This window comes from Chlorocebus sabaeus, chromosome 15 (assembly GCF_047675955.1).
Source record: "Chlorocebus sabaeus isolate Y175 chromosome 15, mChlSab1.0.hap1, whole genome shotgun sequence".
Classification (NCBI taxonomy): Eukaryota; Metazoa; Chordata; class Mammalia; order Primates; family Cercopithecidae; genus Chlorocebus; species Chlorocebus sabaeus.
In genome coordinates, this window is record NC_132918.1 from 54682760 (window position 1) to 54710553 (window position 27794).

General features: G+C 41.0%; 1 protein-coding gene across 2 annotated transcripts in view; it reads right to left on the reverse strand.

Annotated features, from left to right (window-relative positions):
• PCCB (propionyl-CoA carboxylase subunit beta) overlaps positions 1–27794 on the reverse strand; it is a 92799-nt gene that overhangs the window by 41640 nt on the left and 23365 nt on the right. For both annotated transcript variants that reach the window (XM_008009044.3, XM_073023596.1), the window contains one exon: positions 7415–7525. In XM_008009044.3, the coding sequence (XP_008007235.2) occupies positions 7415–7525 (111 nt within the window). The remainder of the gene's footprint in view (positions 1–7414; positions 7526–27794) is intronic.

Here is a 27794-nt window from a genome sequence, read left to right on the forward strand (position 1 = left end):
AAAATAAACAAAATGCTAAGGGCTCTCATGGATAGAGTAGACAGCAAGCAAGAACAGATGAGCAATGTAAGGTGAGAAATGGAAATTCTAAAAAAATAACTAAAATACGCCAGGGATTGGAAACACTGCAACAGAAATAAAGAATGCATCTGATACGTTTTTTTGGCAGACTGGGCCTGCTTGAGGAAAGAAACTCTGCGCTTGAAGATATCTCAAGAGAAACCACCCAAATTGAAAAGCAAAGAAAAAAATCAGATTGAAAAAAACTGGAGTATCTAAAAACTGTGGGACAACTTACAAACAATGTAACATATACATAATGAGAATGCCAGAAGGAAAAGAAAGAGAAAAAAGAACAGAATATAGGAAGTAATAATGACTGAAAAGTTCCCCAAATTGTCTGACAACAAACCACAGATCCAAGAAGCTCAGAGACCATCAAGCAAGATGAATGCCAAAACAAACAAACTAACTAACTAACTACACAGAGAAAGATAGGCCTAGTGGTGCACACCTGTTGTCCCAGCCACTCACGAGCCTAAGGCAGGAAGAACATGTGAGCCCAGGAGTTTGAACCAGCCTGGGAAACACAGAGAGACCCCACCTCTAAAAAAACAAAAAACAAAAAACTACACTTAGGACATTATTTCAAAACTACAGAAAATCAAAGATAAAGAAAAAATCTTAAAGGCAGCCATAAGAAAAAAGCATTTTGCCTATAGAGGACCAAAAAAAATAATTACATCCAAGTTTTCTTAGAAACCATGCAAGAAAGAAGAGAGTAGAATGAAATATTTAAAGTGTTGAGGGGAAAGAGGGGAAAGATCCTACCAACCTAGAATTCTGCACTCTGCAAGATTATTCTTCAAAAGTGAAGGAAAAATAAAGACCTTCTCAAACAAACAAAACTTGAGGTAATCTCTTGCCAGTAGACCTGCCTTGCAAAAAATGTTCAGCAAAATTCTTTACAGAAAAGGTAAATGATAAAGATCAGAAACTTATACGTACATAAAGAAAGAGGATTCAAGAAGGTAAAATGAAAACTTTTGATTCAAAGTAATAGCAAAAATTCAATTATGTACACATTCAATTATGTACAATTTATGTACACATCGCTTCTCAGCCTTTTGGCTAAGATCAAGGGCAACTATGTACACATATTTTATATATATGATATGAGGGATGGGAGGAAGGAATTAGAATGATTTTGCTATTATAAGATACTCATACAACCTGGGAAACAGAAGTTATCTGAAATTGAACTTAAAATAGTTGTAAATTATATTGCAACCTCTAAGGCAACCACCAAAGAATGTAAAAAACAAAAATTTATATATATATATAACTAACATGCTAATACAGGAGAAAAATGGAATCATATAGAATGCTCAATTAAAATCACAAAAGGCAGAAGAGTGGAAGACAAAAATAAGAACAAACAACAAAAAGAAAACAGTAACAAATACGGTAGATATTAATCCAACTATACCAACAATCTCTCTGAATGTCAGTGGTCTAAATGTAACAATTAAAAGACAGATAGTCAGACTGGATCAAGAATCTGTCAAGACACAACTATATGGGATGTCTATAAAAAACCCACTTGAAATAGACACATAAAGATTAAAAGTAAATGACTGCAGAAATACATTACATGCTAAGACTAATCAAAAGAAATCAGGAGTAGCTATATTAATTTCAGACAGAAAAGGCTCAGACCAAGGAAAGTTATTATACAGAGGAATTCTGAATAATGATAAAGGGGTCAATTCTCCAAGGAGACAAACAGTCCTTCCTGTGTATGCACCTAACAACAGAGCATCAAAATAACATGAGGCAAATACTGATAGCACTGGAAGGAGAAATAGATGAATCCATGATTACAGTTGAAGATTTCAACACTTCTCTATCAAAAGTGGACAGATCCAGCAGGCAGAAACAATAAAGACACAGATGAACTCAGTAACACCAATCAGCTGGGCACAGTGGCTTATGCCTGTAATCCCAGCAACTCAAGGGCCCTATGTGAGAGGATTACTTGAGGCCAGGGGTTAAGACCAGCCTATGACAATATGGCCAGATCCCGTCTCTATAAAAATTAAAATAAATAAGAATTAGCCTGGCCAACATGGTGAAACCCTGTCTCTGCAAAAATTAAAAAATTGGCCACGCATGGTGGCATACACCTATAGTCCCAGCTACTCAGGAGGCTAAGGTGAGAGGATTGCTTGACCCCAGGAAGTCAAGGATACAGTGAGCTGAGATCACACCACTGCTCTTCAGCCTGGACGACACAGCGAGACTCTGTCTCAAAAACATAAATTAAATAAAAAATTAGCCAGGTGTGTTGGCATGTGCCTGTCATCCCAGCTACACAGGAGGATCACTTGCGCCCAGGAGGTCGAGGCTTTGGTGAGCTATGATCATACTACTGCACTCCAGCCTGGGTGAGTGAGACAGAGTGAGACCCTGTCTCTAAAAATTTTTTATAGAAGACCAGGTGTGGTAGCTTATACCTGTAATCCCAGCACTTTGGGAGGGAGGAGGATTACTTGAGCCCAGGAGTTCAAGACCAGTCTAAGCAACACAGTGAGACCAGTTCTCTACATAAAAAATAAAAAATAAAAAAATAAGCAGGCATGGCAGTGTATACCTGTAGTCCAAGCTACACAGGATGCTGAGGCAGGAGGATCACTTGAACCTGGGAACTGAAGTAGTTTGCAGTGAGCCGAGATCATGCCACTGCACTCCAGCCTGGGTGAGAGGGGGAGACTCCGTCTCAAAAAATAAAAAATAATAATAATAAACATTTTAAAAAGTAAAATAAATAGAAATCATTTTTAAAATTAAAGAAAAACGGTACCAATAAACTGGATATGATGGACACACTTCCTCTAACAACAGAATACACCTTCTTCTGAAGCTCCCATGGAACATTCACCAAGTGAGACTACATTCTGAGTCATAAACATACCTTAATTTAGAAGAACAGGAATCATACGAAAAGGCACTCAGCCTTATTAGTTATGGACTAATGCAAATTGAGTCAAAGCAAATTGAGAACACAATAAGAGACTATACCACAAGCATCAAACTGGCACAATTAAAATATGTTAATATAAATGCTGGCAAGGATGTGAAACAACTGAAATTCTCAAACTGCTGGCTGCAGCCTCTTTAGTAAACAGACGGGTATTATCTAGAGAAGCTGAAGACATATATATCCTATGACCTAAGATTGCCTCTAATGTGAAATGTTTACATCAGCATCAGAAATTCAAATGTGCATGCCAAGATACATGTAGAAAAATGTTTACATCGGCATCATTTGCAATGGCAAAAATCTTGAAATAATTTAAATGTCCGTCAGCAGTGGAATGAATGAATACGTTAAGAAATACTATGGCTGTGCATGGTGGCTCACGTCTGTACTCGCAGCACTTTAGGAGGCTGAGGCAGGCGGATTACTCGAGGCCAAGTATTGGAGACCACCCTGGCCAACATAGCAAAATCCATCTCTACCAAAAATACAAAAAATTAGCTGGATGTGTGGTGGCACATGCCTGTAGTCCCAGCTACTTGGGAGGCTGAGGTGTGAGAATCACATAAACCCAGGAGGCAAAGGTTGCAGTGAGGCGAGATGCATGTCACTGCACTCCAGTCTGGGTGACAGAGCAAGACTCTGTCTCAAAAAAAAAGAAAAAAAAAACCATATACACACACACACACACGCACACATATATATATATATACACACGCACACACACATACACATATATATACACACACACATATACACACACACATATACACACGCACACACACATATATACACACGCACACACACATACATGCACACACACTTACTACAGAGCTGTTAAAGTGAATGAACTACATTTTCCAAGAACAACATAGATAAATCTTAGAAACATAATCAGCCAGAAGCCATGAACAAAAGAAAGCATATTACATGGTTTCACTTAACATAAAGGTCAAAACAGGAAACACTAATCCACATTGTTTAGGGAGGCAATTTTTATTTTCAACTATGAAGCAAAGCAAATAAAAATATTACCATAAAAGCTGAGACAGTAAAGAATTCTATGCAGGATGGAGGCTACAGTGATCCTTAGGAAGGACCATCATGACAGGGCTCTTGAAGAGCTATTTCCTGACCTGGGTTATTATTAATTTTTTTTTTTTTTTTTTTAAGACAGAGTCTTGCTCTGCCACCCAGGCGCGCTTGGCTCACTGCAACCTCCGCCTCTCAGATTCAAGCGATTCTCCTGTCTCAGCCTCCCGAGTAGCTGGTACTACAAGCACGTACCACCACACTTGGCTAATTTTTATATTTTTAGCAGAGACAGGGTTTCATCACGTTGACCAGGCTGGTCTCAAACTACTAGCCTCAAGTGATCCACCCACCTCAGCCTCCCAAAGCACTGGGATTAGAGGTGTGAGTCACCCCACCCAGCCTGACCTGCGTATTATTTACACACATTTGCACTTTGTAATAACTGTTAAACTATACATATCTTATGTACTTTCCTGAATATGTATTATATTACAAAATTTAAAATGATTACAAATTTTTTAAATTTATAAATTTGACTCTCAAAGGAGTCAGTGACAGAAGCAGTCAGGAGGATTCTGTAATAATCAGATGGGAAATGATGTGCTTGAATCAAAGTGGTAGCAGTTTTGGTAGTAAGAAGTAAGTAGTAGTGCTAAGAAGCAATTTGATTATATTGTGGATTATATTCTAAAGTAAAGCCAACAGGACCTTCTGACTAAATTTAGGATGTGATAGCAAAAGATGAGTTCAAATAGTGTCAAAACTTTTACCTGAGCCACTGGAAGACTAGACTTGCCGTTTAAAATGGCAAAGGCTGTAAGAGAGCAATGCAGGAGGAGCCTGGTAGAAATCAAAACCTGTTAAGTTTAAGACACCCATTAAAGTTCAAATGGAAATTCTGGTAGGCTCTTAAACATATAATCCTGGAGAAACAGATTTGAGAGTTGTCAGCATATGGATCAGTATTTAAAGTCATGAGACTGGAGTGATCAGTTAGAGCAAATATTGTGAAGAGGTAAGACAAACGGTGAGAAATGTTAACTGGATTTAGTGATGCAGCAATCATTGGTATCTCTGACATAAGAAATTGTTATTATCAGTGACTTTGCTTAGAACAATATCCTTTTCATCATAATGTCCAAATAGATGTAGATCTATTTATCAATTCTGTAATGTCCCTTGGTCTTTCTGTTCATTTACTTACAAGTTCTTAGACTGTTTTAGTTATTGTAGTTTTAAATCCTGGCACCTGGTAGGGCTAACTCCTCATTACACTACTTTCATAGAATGTTTATGCTTGCATGTTTCTTCCTCCCATAAGAATGTTATAATTACCTTGTGTAGTCCTTTAAAAGAGACTTAGTATTTTCCACTGCACTCTTATTAAATACACAGAATATTTAAGATGTAGAATGGCGACAGTTTGATAATATTGCTGAGGACAAGAGAGGAAGTCTCACTAATATGCAATTATTAAGTAAAGTTTTGTAAGCAGAAAATGAGATTGCTTAGAATAAAACACAGAATTAAAAGAGAAAGCAGTTGGAATGAACTCCAGCATCTAGAGTCTGAATGGAACCATGTAAATTGCCAATGGAAACCAGGAAGGTATGGTCAGAGTTGTGAGAAGAAATGCCAGAATATGGTATAATGGAAGCCAAGGGAACACTGTTGAAAGACTGACGAATATGAGAACTGCATTTACGGTGATGCAAAAGCCACTGAGGACCTTAAAAAAATGATTTAGTGGTCTAGGGGTCAAAGCTAAATTAACATGTGTTGAAGAATGGGATGGCAAGAGAGAAACAGAGCAAGAGCTACAGGAGTATGCCAACTAGAGGACAGTTTTTGTTTTGATGATAGGAAAGACCTAAGCGTGATTAAGTTTTGATGGGAGGATCCAGTACCAAGGGAGAGACTGAAGATACTAAAGAGAAAGGAGCAAAGGGACAGTATAAGGGTCCTGAAGAGGGGTGGAGAGTTATATTCAGTAATGTGGATGTGTGTAGCAGAAGGAAAGGATGACTTTAGTCAGAGGAATTGATCCCACACCTCCCTTCATAACAGCAGGAAGGAGGAGAGAATGGGGGTAGCACCAGTTAGGTATGTATATATAGATTTAGTAATCAAAGTTCAGAAAATTCTGCATTGTCCACCAAGTAAAAGAAGTGGTCATCTTACTTCTATTTATTTATTTTTTTATTTTTGAGGCAGGATCTTCCTCTGTCACCCAGAGCTAGAGTGCAGTGGCACGATCTTGGCTCACTGCTGCTTCGATATTCTGGACTCGAGTGATCCTCCCACCTCAGCCTCCCAAGTAGCCACAGGTATGCACCACCATGCCCAGCTAATTTTTGTATTTTTTTGTAGAGATGGGGTTTCGCTATGTTGCCCAGGCTGGTCTCAAACTCCTGAGCTCAAGTGATCCGCCTGCATCAGCCTCCCAAAATGCTGGGATTACAGGCATGAGCCACTGTGTATGGCCCATCTTAAATTTGATTAATAAAAGTTACTCCTATTGTTGAATACTTACACTGCTTTCAGTATGTCACTAAGAACAGAATAGTTGAGTCAAAGTGGTAAGCACTTTGTGAAACTTCTGAATTCCTACTGCCTAACTTCTCTCGAGAACAAAGGGTTTCCCATTTACACTCCCTCTAGAACTCCTCTCCTCATGTTGGATGGCTATCATTACTTTTTCCCCCCAACCGTTCTGTCTTAGCATCCAATGTTCACTTTTATTAATATTTTAAGGCTGACTTTTTTAAAGCAGTTTTGAGATTAATGGTAATTACTCTTGTATAAGTTCAAATAGACTTCATTTTAAAATATTTTTAAAATATAAGTCCATTAAAGTCATGTAATAAAGATATGTACCTCTCAAAATGAAGTGTGAGATCAGATTTATCCATTACCATTATGGACACAAAGTAATAAAATGACAAGGAGCTGAAGAAATAAAGGTGAAACATCAGAAACAACTTTCCAATAAACGGATTACAGAAAAGCCTTCCATGAGAAACTTCTTGAATAGGACTCAGTAAACAGTTATCTCTCTGTTCGGAGGACAGGATTCATTGATTACCTGAAAATCATTTGCAATTCAGATCAACAAGTAAAATCACCCAGCAATGAAGTACATAAGCACCCCCTGCCACTGAACCCCCATGAGCTATAAATTTCATGCCAAAACCCTCTCTCCACTAACACCTTATCATCACTATGCTGAAAGCCAATGAGAATGCAGATAACCTAGATCTGGGTCAGGAATTATTTTTATTGCAGGTAAGGAACTGCACAAATATCAAAGGGCACCAGAAACAAGCCCTTCTTTCTTACCTTTACCATGAACGTGAAGTCTGTTAGGGCTGGGGAGTAGACAGCCCCACCAGCACATGGGCCCATGATCAGAGAAATCTGAGGGATGACTCCGGATGCCGTAACATTCCTCTGCCAAAACAGAAAAGCAAAGGCATCGGGTTACAGAGATGTCTGAGGCATTATCTGCAGAAAGATAAAGACAACAATACGATAACATTTGGCTTTTTTCCCACAGAAATTCTATACAGGAGGCAACAGACCTAATCAGTAAAGTTCTTTAAGGATTATATGTGCATTTTCTCCCCGTAACTGCTGGGATGGTCAGCATATTACTTTCTGAGGCAAATATTTTCTCTCCCCTCCCCTCCTGCGCAGCAGGTTCCCTAAAACCTTCACTAAGGGCATGAGGTACAGAGTGTGTCCCACCACCCACACCACCGCTCCAAACACAAAGCCCCCTGTCTGTGTAAAGCCGCCTGAAAGAAGAATGAAAACCTCATGCAGAGTTTGGAAAGCCAACACTTATCCTGGCGCCCTGACCTCTATTTTGAGTCCCTCCACACCCTCCACAGAAGGCACACAGTAGTCACTTGGCAAGGGTACAAGGCAGGTGCTTCTTGACATTGAGTATCCAATGTCTACTCTGCCCATCCCCAGACAAGGCATGCAGCAGAGAAGGAGGTAGGAGGAGCCAGAAAGCCTCCATAAGGACATTGTGTTGTGAAGGACTAAGCTTCAGTCCACCTCCTAGGAAAGACAGGATGTGGTGGCTCAAAGACCCAGGCAAGATGATAAAGGCCCAATTACTCTTTTGCCTTACTTCCAACCCCTTTCCTTCTCCTAAGTCCCATCAATTTAGGAAAAGTAGGTTCGCTTTTCAGCCTGCCTTGGCTCTAAGCCCAATCTCTACACAGCTAAGGACAGTGCAAAATGTAATCTGTACTTTCTGCAAAAATACCAAGGTAGTTGGGGAGACTTCTAGCTGTGGCAGAGTGAAGAGTTCAGAAAATGCTCTCCCCAAAAACAACTGGACAACATTGTCAAAAACGAGTATTTCGGGGTTCTAAAAATGAGCCAAATGTAACAAACTGATAAGTGTTTATTCATTAAAAACTGCTAAAGTTGAGATAAGAACAGTGAGAGCCTGTGGCATTCTTTTTTTTTTTTTTTTTTTTGAGACAGTGTCTCTCTCTGTCCCCCAGGCTGGAGAGCAGTGGCGCCATCTCGGCTCACTGCAAGCTCCGCCTCCCAGATTCACGCCATTCTCCTGCCTCAGCCTCCTGAGTAGCCGGGACTACAGGTGCCCGCCACCTCGCCCGGCTAATTATTTTGTATTTTTTAGTAGAGACGGGGTTTCACCATGTTACCCAGGATGGTCTCGATCTCCTGACCTCGTGATCTGCCCGTCTCGGCCTCCCAAAGTGCTGGGATTACAGGCGTGAGCCACCGTGCCCAGCCCACCTGTGGCATTCTTAACCAAGGCTGCCATCATTGCCCATACCAGCTCAAAATGTCCCACTGGATGAAAGGAAATAACACCAGACTGTAATTCAAATCCACAAGAACCAATTAAGAGTGCTGAAAATGATATGTGATTATAATACTGCATAAGTATAGTTCTCTTTTCTTAGTACTTTGAAAGACAAGACTGTATAAAGCAATAATTAGCACTGTTTTGAGTATTATATAACAATAAAAGCACAAATGAAGGGGGCAAAAATGGAGCTACATTGGAGCAAAGCTCCTATGTTTTACCAGAATTAGGTCAGTATTAATTTGAAGCAGATTGTGATAAATTAAGATACATAGTAACCCTTAAAGCAACTACAAATAACTCAAAATATACAGCTAAAAAACACCAGAAATTAAAATAGTACACTAAAAATACATGCTTACCATAAAAGAGTTGAGTGACATCACAGAAGAGAGAATAGGAAGCTCCAGGAATCCAAGATCAAAACAACTATTCAACTGATAGAAACTGTCCAAAGCAACTATTTTTGAACTCTGGAGTCCAGTCAAACAAAAACACTTCAGGGCCCAGAGGAGAGTTTGATAAAGCAGCAAGTAAATTTCAGTAAATTTCACATGTATTAATAACATGGCTGCTATAATCCCCCAGCCAACAGACCATGGCAGGTAGCCACGAAGATGTTCCTAGTGTAGCCAGCTGGTGCCAGATTGGGAAATGAGAACCTTTGCATCTTGGTTTTTCAATCTTGAAAAATCAAGGTTGTGTGTTCTGATTGCTGACCACTGCTTTTGATGGCTGAGGGGCCAAGCATAGAGGCTGGCATTGTTTCCACCCTGATGGGCTCAAGCAGCTTCTCAACCACAAGGGATTTAAAAAGGTAGTTTGGTCCACACCCCTCCACCCTTCTGGGAGACAGACATTTAAGGAAATTATTGTGAGATTGCTGGTTAAACACAGGGACAACAGAACTAAAATTTCAATGACCATATTCAATAAGGAACATACTCTTTGCAAAAACAGCTTGGGAAAGTTCAAGCAGATGGATCCAGTAGTTGACAAGCAAAAATCAGCTATTCCTGAAGAGTGGGAGAACTAGACTTCCAAACTTCCAAACATAATATTCAGAATTGCCCATCCTCAACAAAAAATTACAAATCATACAAAGAAATGAGTATGGCCCATTCACAAGAAAAAAATAATTTAACAAAAACCGTTTCTGAAGAAACCCAGATATTGGACTTAATAGTCAAAGATGCCACACAAACTGTCTTAAATATGTTCAATGAGCTGAAGAAAGCTGTGGGGGGAAAAATTACAGGAAATTAGGAAATCAATGTCTGAACAAAATGAGAACACCATAAAGAGATAGAAATTATAAAAAGGAACAAAGCAGAAAGCCTGGAGTTGACAAGTACAATAACTGAAATGAAAAATTCATTTCCGGGGTTCAACAGCAGACTTAAGCAAGCAGAAAAAAAGGACCAGGGAACTGGAATACAAAACAATTAAAATTATCCAGTATGAGGAACCAGAAAAAAGAAAAAGACAAATTAATAGAGCCTGAGGGACCTGTGGGAAACCAACAAACATACCAGTATAGACATTACAGGAATCCCAGAAGAACAGAAAGGGTCAGAGAAAAGATTTGAAGAAATAATGACTGAAAACTTGCCACATTTGATGAAAGACATAAATATACATACCCAAGAAGCTCAACAAACTCCAAGCAGTACAAACTCAAAGAGATCCACACAGAGACACATTATAGTCAAACTGTCAAAACACAAACGCAAGAAGAGAAACTTGAAAGCAGCAAGATAGAAGCAATTCATCCCATGCAAGGGATCCTCAGTAAGATTAACCATGGAGGCCGGAAGGTGGTGGGACATATTTAAAGTACTGAAAAGTCAGGTGCACTGGCTCACACCTGTAATCCCAACACTTTGGGAGAATGAGGCAGGAGGACCACTTGAGGCCAAGAGTTTGAGACCAGCCTGGACAACATAGTGGGCCCTGATCTCTACAAAAAAAAAAAAAAAAATTTTTTTAATTGGTCAGGCATAGTGGTGTTTTACTAGCTACTCAGAAGGCCGACGTAGGAAGACTACTTGACCCTACAAGGTCAATGCTGCAATGAGCCATGATCATGCCATTGCACTTTATTCTGCATGACAGAGCAAGACCCTGTGTCTAAAATAAAAACAAAATAAAGTATTGAAAGAAGGCTGGGCATGATGGCTCACACCTGTAATTGCAGCTCTTTGAGAGGTCAAGGGAGGTGAACTGAGTCCAGGAGTTTGAGGCCCACATGAGCAACATGGTGAAACCCTGCCTTTACAAAATACACAAAAATTATTCAGGCATGGTGGTGCATGCCTATGGTCCCAGCTACACAGGAGGCTGAGGAGGGAGAATCACTTGAGCCCAGCAGGCGGAGTTGCTGTACACCAAGATCACACCACTGCATTCCATCCTGGGCAACAGAGCAAAACTCTGTCTCAAAAAGAAAAAAAGAAGTATTGAAACAAAACAACTGGTCAACCAATAACTTTACATCCAGCAAAACTATCCTTCAAGAAAGAAGGGAAAATTAAGACATTTCCAAGTCAACAAAAGCTGAGGGCATTCATTCGCAACAGACATGCCATAGAAGAAATGCTACAGGGAGTCCGTTAGTCTAAAATAAAAGGATATTAGACAGTAACATGAAGTCAGGAGAAAAAATAAAGAACACTAATAAATCTAACTTCCTAGGTAAACATAAAAAGTAGTGTTGTACTTTGGTTTGTAATGTCTTTTTCCTATGTGATTTAAAAGGCAAATTTATGGCTCCTCTCAGCAGTGGCAGCCCCGGCAGAGGAGTCTGCACAAAAAATAAAATTCACAAAAATAAATAAAAAACAAAAGGCAAATGTATGAAACAATCATAAATCTGTTAATGAGTATACCATGTATAAAGATATAATCTATGACAACATAAAAAAAGATGGAGAGTTACAGAAGCAGTGTGTCTACGTCTACTAAAGCTAACCTGGTATTCTTCCAACTAGTTTAAGATATTAATTATAATCCCCAAGGTAACCACTAAGAAAACAAACTTTAAAATATGATTAAAATGAAAGAAGTGAATCAAAAGGCAAACAACTTCACTAAATATCACCACCCCAATGCCGTAATGGAGGGACTGAGGCATAAAAAACCAAAACACATACAGCAATAACTAAATGGCAGAAGTAAATCCTTCTTTTTCAGCAATCACACTAAGTATAAATGGATTAAACTCTTCTATTAAAAGACAGGGATTGACAGATTGGATTTAAAAACCAGAATCTATCTGTATGCTATTTACAGGAGCTTCACTTTAGATACAAAGACACGAAGAGGTAAAGGATGGAAAAAAATATTCCATGCAAAGGGTAACCAAAATAGAGCCTCGGTGGCTATATTACTATCAGACTAAAGAGACTTTAAATCAAAAACTTACTAGAGACAAAGATATTACATATTGACAAAAGGTTCACTACATCTAGAAAATATACCAATTATAAAAATATACACACCTAACAGAGCCCCAAAATCTATGAAGCAACAAGAGCCCCAAAATACACAAAGCAAAAGTTAACAAAATTTATAGGGAGAAATAGGTGCACAATAATAGTTGCAGACTTAACAAATTTCACTTCTAATAATAGACAGAACAACCAGACAGAAGATCAGTTAGTTAACAGTACACTTGAACAACACTATAAACTAATACATATAAAAGACCTATAAACACTCCACCCAACAACAGAGTATACATTTCTTGTCAAATGCATATGCAACATTCTCCAGGAAAGACCATACATTAATCCACAAAACAAATCTTAAATTCAAAAGGACTGGAATCATAAAAAACATCTTTTCTGATCACAATGGAATAAAACTATAATTCAATAGCAATAGAAAACTGAAAAATTCACAAATACGTAAAAATTAATCAAAACACTTCTAAATAAGCAGTAGGCAAAAGAAGAACCTACAAGAGAAGTTAGAAAATATTTTGAAAGGTTTTGGTTTTTCCACCCCCACCAAGATGGCAGATAAGAGGCAGCGTTAGCATGCCTCTCCCACTTGGAAGAACAGAATAGTGTATTGAGATTCACATGGTGACCCTTTTTCCAAGAAGCCACACAGGAACTTAACAGAAAAACTGAAATAATCCACAGACCTTTTAAAGAAGTGGCAGTCTGCAGTCTACACTATAAGACAAGGGAAAAACTGTAAGTCTCCAGAGTGTGAGATGGGGAGAGGCTGCATCCAGGTTCCCACTGGGGAACCTGAAAATCCAGGCCACGGGGGAAGGCCTTAACCTTACCCAGGACTGGGATTGATTTTGGGAGCAATAAGAAATAAAAAAGTAGAAACAGTGGCAGGAAGTGCTTTGCAGGCATTCCCAGTCTCCAGTGCAGAGCAAGGTAAGCCATTCTTTATTGTACCTCACAGGGAACCTTGGGGAAGTCAGCCAACAAGCTCAGGCAGCGGTTGCAGGTTGAAAGAATCTCCCAATTTCAAGATATAACACTGAGTGGGGATGAACTCCTTTGTCCAGAACCCGTACCTCCCAGGGATAGGCAGAAGTGCACTGTAGCCACAAGTGCATGAGCCAGTTGCCTGGCCCTGCAGGTGGCCTGGGAGGAGCATGGCCTGAAAGTCATGGCTGCTTTACCACAGGGAAAGTTTATGGCCTGGGGCAGGTTTGAGTTCTGAGCCTAGGCTGCCTGGAACTTAGCCCAGTGCAGCTAGCAGAGCACAGAGGGAGTGAGACCTGCCTTTCTGACTGTGTGGGATCTGGGTGAGGCTTAGTGCCACCTGCTACTCCCCACGCCCTGTGCAAACTCTTCTGTGCAGCAGAGGCAGTTATATTCCTCTTTGGAACACTACCCTAATGACCTGAGAACTGCCCCCCCTCAGCCCCTATAGGGGCCATGGTTTTCCCCACACATGGAGACAGAGAGTGTAGACCCACCTGACCCAGCCCCCACCTGACTGTACCCCTCCACCCCTGGTTACTTAACACAAAGGACAGAAACTTTTGGCAGCTTTATGGCCCCCGTTGTCACCTGAGAAACCAGAATACCTCCCCTGGGCAACACAGGACAAGCTCAAATCCCACTGCTACTGCTGCAGCTGGTGCTCCTTTGCAAATGCTACCTCTTGGCTGGATGCCAACCAACATAGTCCATTAGGTAGAATAACACTGAACAGAAAGGAGTGCATGACCTAAGCTATCACTAAGGGAGGAGACCACCCTTCATATTGTCTTATGACCAATTTCTACCTCCAAAGAAAGTAGTAGTAAAAACTAAAAGGCAGAAATGAAATCCACAGGCAGACAGTCCGGCGCCACGCCCTGGGCCTGGTAGTTAAAGATCTACCCCTGGCCTAACTGGTTATGTTATCTATAGATTTCAGACACTGTATGGAAAAGCACTGTAAAAATCCCTGTCCTGCTCTGTTCCGTTCTGATTACTGGTGCAAGCAGCCCCCAGTCACACATCCCCTGCTTGCTCAATCAATCACGACCCACTCATACAAACCCTCTTAGAGTTGTGAGCCCTTAAAAGGGACAGGAATTGCTCACTTGGGGAGCTTGGCTCTTGAGACAGGAGTCTTGTTGATGCTCCCGGCCGAATAAACCCCTTCCTTCTTTAACTTGGTGTCTGAGGGGTTTTGTCTGCGGCTCTTCCTGCTACATTTCTTGGTTCCCTGACCAGGAAGTGAGGTGATTGGCAGATGGTCGAGGCAGCTCCTTAGGCAGCTTAAGCCTGCCCTGTGGAACATCCCTGCAGGGTACTCCGACCAGCCCGAGCGGCGCGGATCCTGAGAGCGCTCCCGGCTAGGCATTTGCCCCAGTGGGATGCCTTGCCAGAGCAGTGTGTGGCAGGCCCCTGTGGAGGATCAACTCTGACTGAACACTGGGAAGGAACTGGCGCTTGGAGTCCAGACATCTAAAACTTGGTAAGACTGGTCTTTGGAACTTGTCCACTCCATCTGAGTGGAAGAATGGCCTGATCACCCACGGTGTGCCTTATCGGCACTTTGGCTTTGGTTTTGACTTGGTTTGAATTGCTTGACAGGACCAGTCTTGGAAACTCGCCCATTCCATTTGAGTGGAAGCATGGCCTGATCACCCACGGTGTGCCTTTATCGGCACTTTGATTTTGATTTTGACTTGGTTTGAATTGCTTGACAGGACTGGTCTTGGGAACTTGCCTACTCCATCCGAGTGGAAGCATGGCCAGATCACCCACAACGTGCCTGTACCGGCACTCTGGTTTTCGTTTTTGACTTGCTTGGATTGCTTGATACTTTGGTTTTAGGTTTTGACCTGGCTTGGATTTCTTGATGCTCTGATTTTGGTTTTGATTCTGGTTTGGTATAAACCGTAAAAGTGTGTGTGTGTCCTTTTTACCCATTCTTTGTTTTGTGGTGTGCATGTGGTGTGAGCGTGGTGTTTTTTTCTTGAAGAAGCATGGGTCAGGCACAAAGTAAGCCCACCCCACCAGGAACTATGTTGAAAAATTTCAAAACAGGATTTAAGGGAGACTATGGAGTACTATGACACCAGGAAAACTTAAAACTTTGTGTAAGATAGACTGGCCAGCATTAGAGGTAGGTTGGCCATCAGAAGGAAGCCTAGACAGGTCCTTTGTTTCAAAGGTATGGCACAAGGTAACCTGTAAGCCAGGGCACCCAGACCAGTTCCCTTACACAGACACTTGGTTACAGCTGGTTTTAGACCCCCCACCCCATAGTGGTTGAGAGAACAGCAGCATAAGGGCTGGCAGAGGCAAGGAAAGACCAGTAGAGAGAGAGAAAGGAAACAGAGAGGAAAAGAGGCAAAGAGAGAGAGGAAGAGACAGAGAGAGTCATGGAGAGAAAGAGAGGGAGAAAGACAGAGGCAGAGAGAGAGAAAGAGACAGGCAAAAGGAAAGTCAAAGACAGAAAGACAAAGACAGAAAAAGAAAGATATACAAGTAGTTTAAAAAAAAAAAAAAAAGTGTACCCTATTCCTTTAAAAGCCAGGGTAAATTTAAAACCTATAATTGATAATTAAAGGTATTCTCCCTAACCCTATAACACGCCAATACCACTTCATTTTCAGTGTAAACAAGGGCGTAGTCGGAAAGCACTGAGGTCACTGACAACCTGTAGCCTTCCTATCAAAAAATCTTTAACCTATCTGCAGATGGCCCAAATGCATTCAATCTGTAGCAGCAACTGCTTTGCTAACAGAACAAAGTAGAAAAATAACTTTTAGAAGAAACCTCATTGTGAGCATACCTCACCAGCTCAGAAGTATCCTAAGGGGGAAAAAAAAAAGATGATTTAACATTAACCTCTGAAAATACCCAGAACCCAGCAGGTTTCCTAACAGGAGATCTAAATCTTAATTACCATACAAACGTCTGACCAGACCTAGAACTCCCTTCAGGACAGGAGATATAGATGGTTCCTCCCGGGTAATTGAGGAAAAAAAAAAAAAGAGAGAGAGCCATCTATACCAATTTTAAGTTAATTTAGACTAAATAAGGTCTTATTAATAGCAAAGGATAGGCTGGGTGCAGTGGCTCACGCCTGTAATTTCAGCACTTTGGGAGGCTGAGGCGGGCGGATCATGAGGTAGGAGATCAAGACCATCCTGGCTAACACGGTGAAATCCCGTCTCTACTAAAAATAAAAAAAATTAGCCTGGCGTGGTGGCGGGCACCTATAGTCCCAGCTACTCGGGAGGCTGAGGCAGGAGAATGGCACGAACCTGAGAGGCGGAGCTTGCAGTGAGCTGAGATCCGGCCACTGCACTCCAGCCTGGGCAACAGAGCGAGACTCCGTCTCAAAAAAAAAAAAAAATAGCAAAGGATAACTGAAATTCCAAACTTACAAGGTTTTCAACAAAAGTAAAGTTTGCTAAAAGTTAGCAGTGTAACATGTATTACAGTAACTTCTAATCTTGTGGCCTAAGACAGTCTAGTTAGACATAAAGGAAGTTCGCTTTGGAAAAGAATGGTTATCTTCAGGAAAAAAAGGGAAAAAACGTCGGGGGGAGCAAAATTTATGTAAAAAGAATGTTATATGGTAAATTCCTTTTTTTTTTTTTTTTTTGAGACGGAGTCTCGCTCTGTCACTCCTGTCGCCCAGGCTGGATTGCAGTGGCTGGATCTCAGCTCACTTCAAGCTCCGCCTCCCGGGTTCTCGCCATTCTCCTGCCTCAGCCTCCCAAGTAGCTGGGACTACTGGCACTGCCACCTCGCCCAGCTAATTTTTTGTATTTTTTAGTAGAGACGGGGTTTCACCGTGTTAGCCAGGATGGTCTCCATCTCCTGACCTCGTGATCCGCCCGTCTCAGCCTCCCAAAGTGCTGGGATTACAGGCTTGAGCCACCGCGCCTGGCCTATATGGTAAATTCTTATCCTGAAATAAATCAACTAGTTGTTTAAAGAAAGAAATGTTTGTAATAAGTCAGAAAGTTAAGACATGTCAAAAAATTGCTTGTAAAAGTCATGAAAAAAGTTATTAAAAAAGTGTGTTAAAAAAAGAATTTATGCAAGAAATGTTGTATAATTTAAAAGTAATTAGGCCTCCTGAATGTAAAACTATTGAAGAGACAGTTTATGTGCAAGGTGTATAAGGAAAGTAAAGTATACATTTGTAAAAGGATTATAAGGAGGCATAAGAATGCAGATTTTTACCTAAAAAGGTTAAAAAATTATTTTAAAGGTTTAAGCAAGTTTTAAAATGTTAATTGTGTGTAAATTCTGTGTGTAAACGTATTAGCTAAAGTTAAAGAGGTATCATCCAGTTTTTCTGCAAACTGGAGATTAAAATAAAAGCATAACAGGTTTTTCTTAAAGCAAAAACCTGCTCTTTAGCAAAAATTATAAAAGGTTAAAAAGAGTCTATAAAATCTTACCTTATGGTCAAACATTAAAAATTAGATAAATATGTCTATAAGGTTTTATTACAATTAGGTTTAATATTAATAACACACTAATATAAAGGTAAAATTTAGCTTATCTGGTATAAAAATCACATAAAAAGCATTATCAAATACAAAATGGTGTTTGGCTTTCTTTGGTCTAAAAACTAATAAAAACACGTGCTAAAGGAAATTTCTCAGTAAGAAGGCACCAAAGACTATAAAGTCCACTGTTGATGTCTCCACATTTAAAACAAAAGGTCAGTTTCTTAGAAATTATATATTTGATTTATCTTCCACTTTCCTTTCCCTCAAAACTAAAAGTCTTTTAGCACATGTACCACCCTTAGAATTTCCGTTAAACCAGCACCAGCCTGAAGATCACGTTCTCATCAAAGGGTGGAAAGAAAAACTCGAGCCAGCCTGGGAAGGACCCTACCTTGTGCTGCTAACCACCAAGACTGCTGTTTGTACAGCAAAAAAGGATGGACTCATCACACCCGAGTCAAGAAAGCGCCACCCCCTCCAGAGTCATGGACCATAGTCCCAGGGGAAAACACTACCAAACTAAAGCTAAGAAAAATTTAACTCTTTTCATCTATTTTATTACTATTTCTTCTTTCCCAATTCTATTGCTGCCCATCTAGTTATTCACATAACCAAGTCAATTTCACCTCAAACGACTGCATTTAATGTTTGCCTTGTTATACCCTGTAGAGACTTGCCAAGTCAAAGACAGCTTTCTACTTCAGAAAAGTACTTCTGTCCGTCCTGACTCTCCTCAGACTGGGCATTAGTAAACTAGGACCATTTAATCCAGGGAGATTTCGATAAAGACCCCAGTGCCAACCAGGAGTCTTGCCCCTCAATGTAGAGCTTTTATGCCATAGTTGGTCCAATGTTCTGTGGACCACTAAAGAGCAAGGATGGACTGCCCCAACCTGTTTCTGTAATTTCCTAAAATCATACATTCATTTTACTAGACGATCATAGAAGTTAAAGACTTAAAACAAACTTTAGCAATTAAGACAGGATACCAAGATGCAAATGCCTGGTTAAAATGGATCAAATATTCCATCTGCACGTTAAACAAAAACAATTGTTATGCTTGTGCGCATGGCAGGCCAGAGGCCCAGATTTTCCCCCTTCCACTAAGGTGGTCCTCCAGTTGACCAGGCGTAGGCTGCATGGTAGCTCTTTTCCAGGATTCTATAGACTGGAGTAATAAGTCATGCCAAGCTCTCTCTGCTATACCCTGAAGTCCGGTACCCTGCGGGTCAGCCCCCAAGGGCCATCCAGCTTCCATCTCCCAACACTAAGTTCACTTCGTCTCTCTCATGACAGAGAGGAAACTTAGCATTTTTTGGAGATGCCATGAGCTTAAGAATTTTCAAGAGCTTATCAATCAGTCAGCCTTTGTTCATCTCCAAGCAGATGTGTGATGGTATTGTGATGGACCTTTACTGGGCACTCTGCCAAATCCATTTAGCTATCCCTTTCACCCTGGCATTTCATCAACCAGAGGGAGAAAAAAATAAGACATCATAAAGCAAGAGAAGCCCCTTACGGGTCTTTCGACTCTCACATCTATTTAGATGCAACTGGATCCCCGCAAGGAATACCAGATCAATTTAAAGCTTGAAATCAAATAACTACAGGATTTAAGTCAATGTTTTAGTAGGTGACAATTAATAAAAACATAGACTGGATAAACCACATCTATTACAACCAACAGCAACAAGCTTTTCACAAGTTAAATGAAAAACTCAGGTCGACCCCAGCTCTGGGGCTACCTGACCTGACAAAACTTTTTACACTCTACGTGTCAAGAAAAAAAAAAAAAAAAAAAAGGCACTTGGAGTTTTAACCCAGACTGTGGAACCCTGGCCAAGGCCAGTGGCCTCTCAAAACAACTAGACAAGGTTTCCAAAGGCTGGCCCCCATGTCTAAGGGCTCTAGCACCAACAGCCCTGTTAGCACAAGAGGCAGATAAGCTAACTCTTAGGCAAAACCTAAAGTCTCCCCATGCTGTGGTGACTTTAATAAATACCAAAGGACATCATTAGCTAACGAATGCTAGACTAACTAGATACCAAAGCTTGCTCTGTGAAAATCCCCACGTAACCACTGAAGTTTGCAACACCCTAAACCCCGCCACCTTGCTCCCGGTATCAGAGAGCCCAGTTGAACATAACTGTGTAGAGGTATTGGACTCAGTTTATTCTAGTGGGCCCAACCTCCGAGACCATCCTTAAACATCAGCACACTGTGAGCTGTATGTGGATGGGATCAGCTTCGCCAACCCCTGCAAAGTGACTCTGAAGACGACAACAAGCCCTGCTCCAGTCACACCCGGAAGCTAACTGGTCCACACGTGGCTGAAGCATGAGGAAACTCATCGCAGGACTCATTTTCCTTAAAATTTGGACTTGTACAGGAAGGAATTCAACTGATCTTCCTCAGGCCGAGGACTGCTCCCAGTATATACATATAGTCACTGAGGTAGGACAAAAGATTGCTACAGTCCTATTATCTTACAGTTATTGTAAGTGTACCAGGACTCTAACAGGAACTTGTTTATATAATGCTATTCTATCCAAGGTATGTAGCCCAGGGAATAACCAACCTGATGCGTGTTATGACCCATTTTAAGCCTCCCATAATCACGGTTTTTAAAATAAAACTAAAGACTGGTCCTTTTCTAGGCAACACAAGTAAAGTAATAGCTAGGACAGAAGAAAGAGAGGTCCCAAAGCATAAAACCCTAAAATTTAATGCTTGTGCCACTATCAATAGCAATTGGCATGGAATAGGATGCGGTTCTTTAACTTGGGGGAAAAAAAAAGTTACATGGCAGGAAATAAGTATATCTGCCATGAATTAGGCTCATTTGCAAATGTATGTAATTACTGGTCTTGTGTCATCTAGACTACTTTAAAAAAGGATGAAAGAGATCCTGTTTAGCTCCAAAAAGGAGAAGGCAGCCCCTCCTGTACGAGTGGAATCTGCAACCCCTTGAAATTAATAATTGCAAATCCCTTCAACCCAATGTGAGAAAAAGGAGAACGCACATTTCTGGGCATTGATGGAAAAGGATTAGATCCCAGAATAAATATCTTAGTAAAAGGGGAGGTTTGTAAACTCTCTCCGGAACCAGTATTTCAGACTTTCTATGATGAACTAAAAAATGTGCCAGTACCAGAGACCCCAGGAAAAACCAGAAATTTGCTTTTGCAATTAGCCGAGCATGTAAGCCCAGTCTCTAAATGTCACTTCATGTTATGTTTGTGGAGGAACTGTAATGGAAGATCAGTGGCCATAGGAAGAAGCCCGAGAATTAGGGCCTACAGACACAGTTCCTGATGAATTCCCAGCCCAAAAAATCACCCTGGTAATTTCTAAGTTGTAAAAGTCTCAATTATTGGACAGTATTGTATAGCTAAAGAAAGAAAAAAATTCATTCATCCTGTAGGACGACTTAGTTGTCTTGGACAGAAACTGTATAATAGTACCAAAAAAACAGCCACCTAGTGGGGTTCAAACCACACTAAGAAAAATCCATTCAGTAAATTTCCAAAGTTGCAGACGGTATGGACCCGCCCAGAATCCCACCGGGACTGGACGGACCCCACTGGGCTATACTGATACATGTGGACATAGAGCCTATGCTAAGCTGCCTGACCAGTGGACAGGTAGTTGTGTTATCGGCACTATTAAACCATCTTTCTTCCTACTGTCCATAAAAACAGGCGAACTCCTGGGCTTCCCTGTCTATGCTTCCCACAAAAAGTGAAACACAGCCATAGGTAATTAAAAAGATGATGAATGGCCTCCTGAAAAAATTATACAATACTATGGGCCTGAAACTTAGGCACAAGACGGCTCATGAAGATACCAGACCCCCATTCACATGCTCAACCGAATCATACGGTGGCAAGCTGTCTTGGAGATCATCACTAATAAAGCCGGTAAAGCCTTGACTGTTTTGGCCAAGCAAGAAACGCAGATGAGAAATGTTATCTATCAAAATAGATTAACTCTCAACTACTTACTAGCAGCTGAAAGAGAAGTCTGTAGAAAATTTAACCTTACCAATTGCTGCCTGCACATAGATGATCAGGGGCAAGTAGTTGAAGATATAGTTAAAGACATGACGAAACTGGCACATATGCCTGTACAAGTGTGGCACGGATCTGACCCTGAGGCCATGTTTGAAAATGGTTCCCAGTGCTCGGAGGATTTAAAACTCTTATAATAGAAATTATAATAGTAACAGGAACCTGCTTACTAATCCCTTGTTTACTACCTGTACTCATTCAAATGGTAAAAGGTTTCATGGCTACTCTAGTTCACCAGAATGCTTCAGCACAAGTGTACTACACGAATCACTATCGATCTGTCATGCAGGCAGACATGGGTAGTGAAGATGAAGGTGAGAACTCCCACTAATAAAATGAGTGAGAGTCTCAAAGCGGGGGAACAAGGGAGGAGACCACCCCTCATATTGTCTTATGCCCAATTTCTGCCTCCAAAGAAAGAAGAAGTAAAAACTAAAAGGCAGAAATGATATCCACAGGCAGACAGCCGGGTGCCGCACCCTGGGCCTGGTAGTTAAAGATTGACCCATGACCTAAGCAATTACGTTATCTATAGATTCCAGACATTGTATAGAAAAGCATTGTAAAAATCCCTGTCCTGCTCTCTTCCATTCTGATTACCGGTGCATGCAGCCCCCGGTCACGTACCCCTGCTTGCTCAATCGATCACGACCCTCTCACACAGACCCCGTTAGAGTTGTGAGCCCTTAAAAGGGACAGGACTTGCTCACTGTGGGAGCTCAGCTATTGAGACAGGAGTCTGGCCGATGCTCCCGGCCAAATAAACCCCTTCCTTCTTTAACTTGGTGTCTGAGGGATTTTGTCTGTGGCACTTCCTGCTACATCACCATTGCCTGCAAAACCCTGGTTAACCAGGAGGTCCTGCATCTGTCCACGTGACCACTTCACTACTATTATAACCAGCATTTGAGAAAGCCAGCACACTAAGGCTTTCTGTAACCAAGGAACCTCAAAGAGTCTACCTCACTCCCCTGCCACCCCCATCAGCGCTAGTGTTGGTATATCCCTTGCTGAGAGACTTGAGGACAGGTCACCTTACCGATCCCTTGCAGACATTCCCCAGCACCAGCCTGGAGTTGGGCAGCCCCACTGGGTGGCTAGACCCAGAAGAACAATACCAATCAATGTAACCTGGCTCTCAGGAAGTCTTACTCCTAAGGGAAGGAGGAGACCACCATACCAAGGGAATACCCAGTGGGACAAAAGAATTCGGATGGCGGGCCTTGAGTTCCAGATCTTTCCACTGATGGGAAGTTCCTCTCAGCAGAGACACAATTGCAGTGCTGGGCTCAGAAGGGAAAGTCTGCAGCTCTACCCCAACAATCAGGCAGCTTTGCTGCTCATGAAGGGTCTTGGAGAAGGTATCTTCTCTCCCACCTTGTCCACCACTACACAGACACAGCTGGGGCTTCTCCACAGGAGCGTGGCATAGGCGCACCTATAGACAGCCTTCCTGGAACACTTCAGAGTGACTGCATCCCCACAGAAGGAACCCCCTCACCCCCACCCCCACACTGGCCCAAGTTCAGGCTTGCAAGAGAGGCAGAGTCACAAATTCCTCTCTATGTGGAACAACAACAGTCCTACAGATGAAAAGAAGTGCCTGTCTGATCCGAATAGCTGGAACACTAGGGCAGGATCGAGTCTGGGAGATGAATCGCTTTTCTACCGGCCTGGCAGGGGAGCTGAGGTGGCTCCCACCCTTCCCCCTGATAAGACCTCAGTACATCTAATTGAGAGTTCCCCCAGCCACCTTCATCAAGGCTGGAACCACTGCCTTATTGAGTACTGCATTTGCCCATTAGCTTTAGCCACAACTGGTTCCTACCCACGGACACCTCCCCTACTGGCCTGAAGCCTTAACCATCAACTTAGTAAATAAAATACAGGGGAAAAATTAAATAAAAAAGTGCACACCACAGGGGAATGAGATAAGCTTCAAGAGACCTTTCCATCTCAACCCCTTAGGAGACAGGGAACTTGGGCACACATCAAGTACATATCTATTAAACACAGGCCAGGCACAGTGGCTCACGCCTGTAATCCCAGCACTTTGGGAGACCAAGGCAGGTGGGTCACCTGAGGTCAGGAGTTTTTGACCAGCCCAGCCAACATCGTGAAACCCCGTCTCTACTAAAAATACAAAAATTAGCCAGGCGTAGTGGTGCACGCCTATAGTCGTAGCTACTCAGGAAGCTGAGGCAGGAGAATCGCTTGAACCCAGGAAGCGGAGGTTGCAGTGAGCCAAGATTACGCCACTGTACTCCAGCCTGGGCGACAGAGCAAGACTCCACCTCAACAAAAAATAAATAAATAAATAAATAAATACAACCAGTATCTAAAGAAGCCATCATACAAAGACTCTCTATAGCCAAGGAACTCATACAGTCTTCACCCTAAAAGCATTAAGAATCACATTAGGTTATAATAAACTAAAAACATTAAAGTCACATCTTTAGTGGGGAGGAAAAAGAAACTTAAAAAAACCACAGCCAAATCAAAAATAAATTTGAGAACAATGAGAAGAAATACTCTACACAAAAGAGAAGGAACCAGAAAAGTAATTTTGGTATAAGACAAAACAGGGTTCTATCATACCCCCAAAAGATCACACTAGCTCCCCAGCAAGGGATCCAAACCAAAATGAAATCTTTGAAATAATCATATATATAATTCAGTAGGTTGATTATTAAGCTACTCAAGGAGACACCATAGAAAGGTGAAAACCAACATAAAAAAAAACTTAAAACACAATTCAGAATACAAAGGAAAAATTTTCTACATAGATATCATAAAGAAAAAACAATCAGAGTTTCCGGAAATGAAAGACACACTTACGGAAATACAAAATGCAATGGAAAGTTTCAACAACAGACTAGAACAAGTAAAAGAATTTCAGAGCTCCAAGACAAGGCTTTCGAATTAACCCAATCAGACAAAAATAAAGAAAAAAGAATCAAAAGAAATAAATAGGCTGAGCACAGTGTCTCATGCCTATAATCCTAGCACTTTGGAAGGCCAAGGCAGGTGGACTGCTTGAGTTCAGACTTCAAGACCAGCCTGAGCAACATAGCAAATTCCCGTCTCCACAAAAAATATAAAAATTAGCCAGAAGTGGTGGCATGTGCCTGTAGTCCCAGCTACTCAGGAGGCAGAGGTTGGAGGATTGCTTGAGCCCAGAAGACAGAGGTCACACCACTGTACTACAGCCTGGGTGAGAGAGCAAGACCCTATCTCAAAGAAAAAAGAAAAAAAAGAAGAAAATGAACAAAGCTTCCAACAAATATGGGATTATGTAAAACAACCAAACCTAAAAATACTTGGTGGTCCTGTGAGAGAAGAGAAGGCCAAAAGTTTAGAAAACTTATTTGAGAGAATCCTTGAGGAAAACTTCCCTGGCCTTGCCTGATATTTCAATATCCAAATGCAAGAAGCTCAAAGAACTCCTGGGAAATTCATTGCAAAAAGATTATCACCAAGGCACATAGTCATCAGGCTATCTAAAGTCAACATGAAGGAAAGAATCCTAAGAGCAGTGAGACAAAAGCACCAGGTAACCTATAAAGAAAAACCTATCAGACTAACAGCAGATTTCTCAGCAGAAACCTTACAAGCTAGAAGGGATTGGAGTTCTATCTTTAGCCTCCTTAAACAGAATAACTGTCACCCAAGAATTTTGCATCCAGCAAAACTAAGCTTCCTAAATGAAGGTGAAATAAAGTCATTTCAGATAAACAAATGCTGAGGGAATTTGCCACTACCAAACCAGCATTACTCTTCAGAAGAAGAGTTCTAGATCTTGCAACAAAAGTTCAATATGCACCAAAATAAAACCTCTTGAAAGATAAAACTCACAGGGCCTATAAAACAACACAATGAAAAAAAAACAAAGTAGGTAACAACTAAAACGATAAACAGAACAGTACCTCACATTTCAATATTAATGTTGAATGTAAATGGCCTAAATGCTCCACTTAAAGATACAGATGGCAGAATGGATTTTTTAAAAATCACAAAAAAAAATCTGCTGTCTTCAAGAGATTCATCTAACATGTAAGGATTCATATAACCTCAAGGTAAAGGGGGGAAAGAGATATTCCATGCAAATGGGAACCAAAAGCAAGCAGAAGTAGCTATTCTTATATCAGACAAAACAGACTTTTAAAGCAACAACAGTAAAAAAGAAAAATAAAGAAAAAAAAAGAAAAACTCTCAATAAATTCGGTATTGATGGAACATATCTCAAAATAATAAGAGCGATTTATGAAAAACCCACAGCCAATATCATACTGAATGGGCAAAAACTGGAAGCATTCCCCTTGAAAACTGGCACAAGACAGGGATGCCCTCTCTCACCACTCCTATTCAACATAGTGTTGGAAGTTCTGGCCAGGGCAATCAGGCAAGAGAAAGAAATAAAGGGCATTCAATTAGGAAAAGAGGAAGTCAAACTGTCCCTGTTTGCAGATGCCATGATTGTATATTTAGAAAACCCCATCGTCTCAGCCCAAAATCTCCTTAAGCTGATAAGCAACTTCAGCAAAGTCTCAGGATATGAAATCAATGTGCAAAAGTCACTAGCATTCTTACACATCAATAACAGACAAACAGAGAGCCAAATCATGAGTGAACTCCCATTCACAATTGCTTCAAAGAGAATAAAATACCTAGGAATCCAACTTACAAGGGATGTGAAGGACCTCTTCAAGGAGAGCTACAAACCACTGCTCAATGAAATAAAAGAGGACACAAACAAATGGAAGAATATTCCATACTCATGGATAGGAAGAATCAATATTGTGAAAATGGCCATACCGCCAAAAGTAATTTATAGATTCAATGCCATCCCCATCAAGCTACCAATGACTTTCTTCACAGAATTGGGAAAAACTACTTTAAAATTCATATGGAACCAAAAAAGAGCCCACATTGCCAAGACAGCCCTAAGCCAAAAGAACAAAGCTGGAGGCATCACACTACCTGACTTCAAACTATACTACAAGGCTACGCTAACAAAAACAGCATGGTACTGGTACCAAAACAGAGATATAGACCAATGGAACAGAACAGAGCCCTCAGAAATAATACCACACATCTACAACTATCTGATCTTTGACAAACCTGACAAAAACAAGAAATGGGGAAAGGATTCCCTTTCTAATAAATGGTGCTGGGAAAACTGGCTAGCCATAAGTAGAAAGCTGAAACTGGATCCCTTCCTTACATCTTATACAAAAATTAATTCAAGACGGATTAGATACTTAAATGTTAGACGTAAAACCATAAAAATCCTCGAAGAAAACCTAGGCAATGTCATTCAGGACATAGGCATGGGCAAGGACTTTATGTCTAAAACACCAAAAGCAATGGCAACAAAAGCCAAACTTGACAAATGGGATCTAATTAAACTAAAGAGCTTCTGCCCAGCAAAAGAAACTACCATCAGAGTGAACAGGCAACCTACAGAATGGGAGAAAATGTTTGCAATCTATTCATCTGACAAAAAGGGCTAATATCCAGAACCTACAAAGAACTCAAACAAATTTACAAGAAAAAAACAACCTCATCAAAAAGTGGGCAAAGGATATGAACAGACACTTCTCAAAAGATTTATGCAGCCAACAGACACATGAAAAAATGCTCATCATCACTAGCCATCAGAGAAATGCAAACCAAAACCGCAATGAGATACCATCTCACACCAGTTAGAATGGCGATCATTAAAAAGTCAGGAAACAACAGGTGCTGGAGAGGATGTGGAGAAATAGGAATACTTTTACACTGTTGGTGGGACTGTAAACTATTCAACCATTGTGGAAGACAGTGTGGCGATTCCTCAAGGATGTA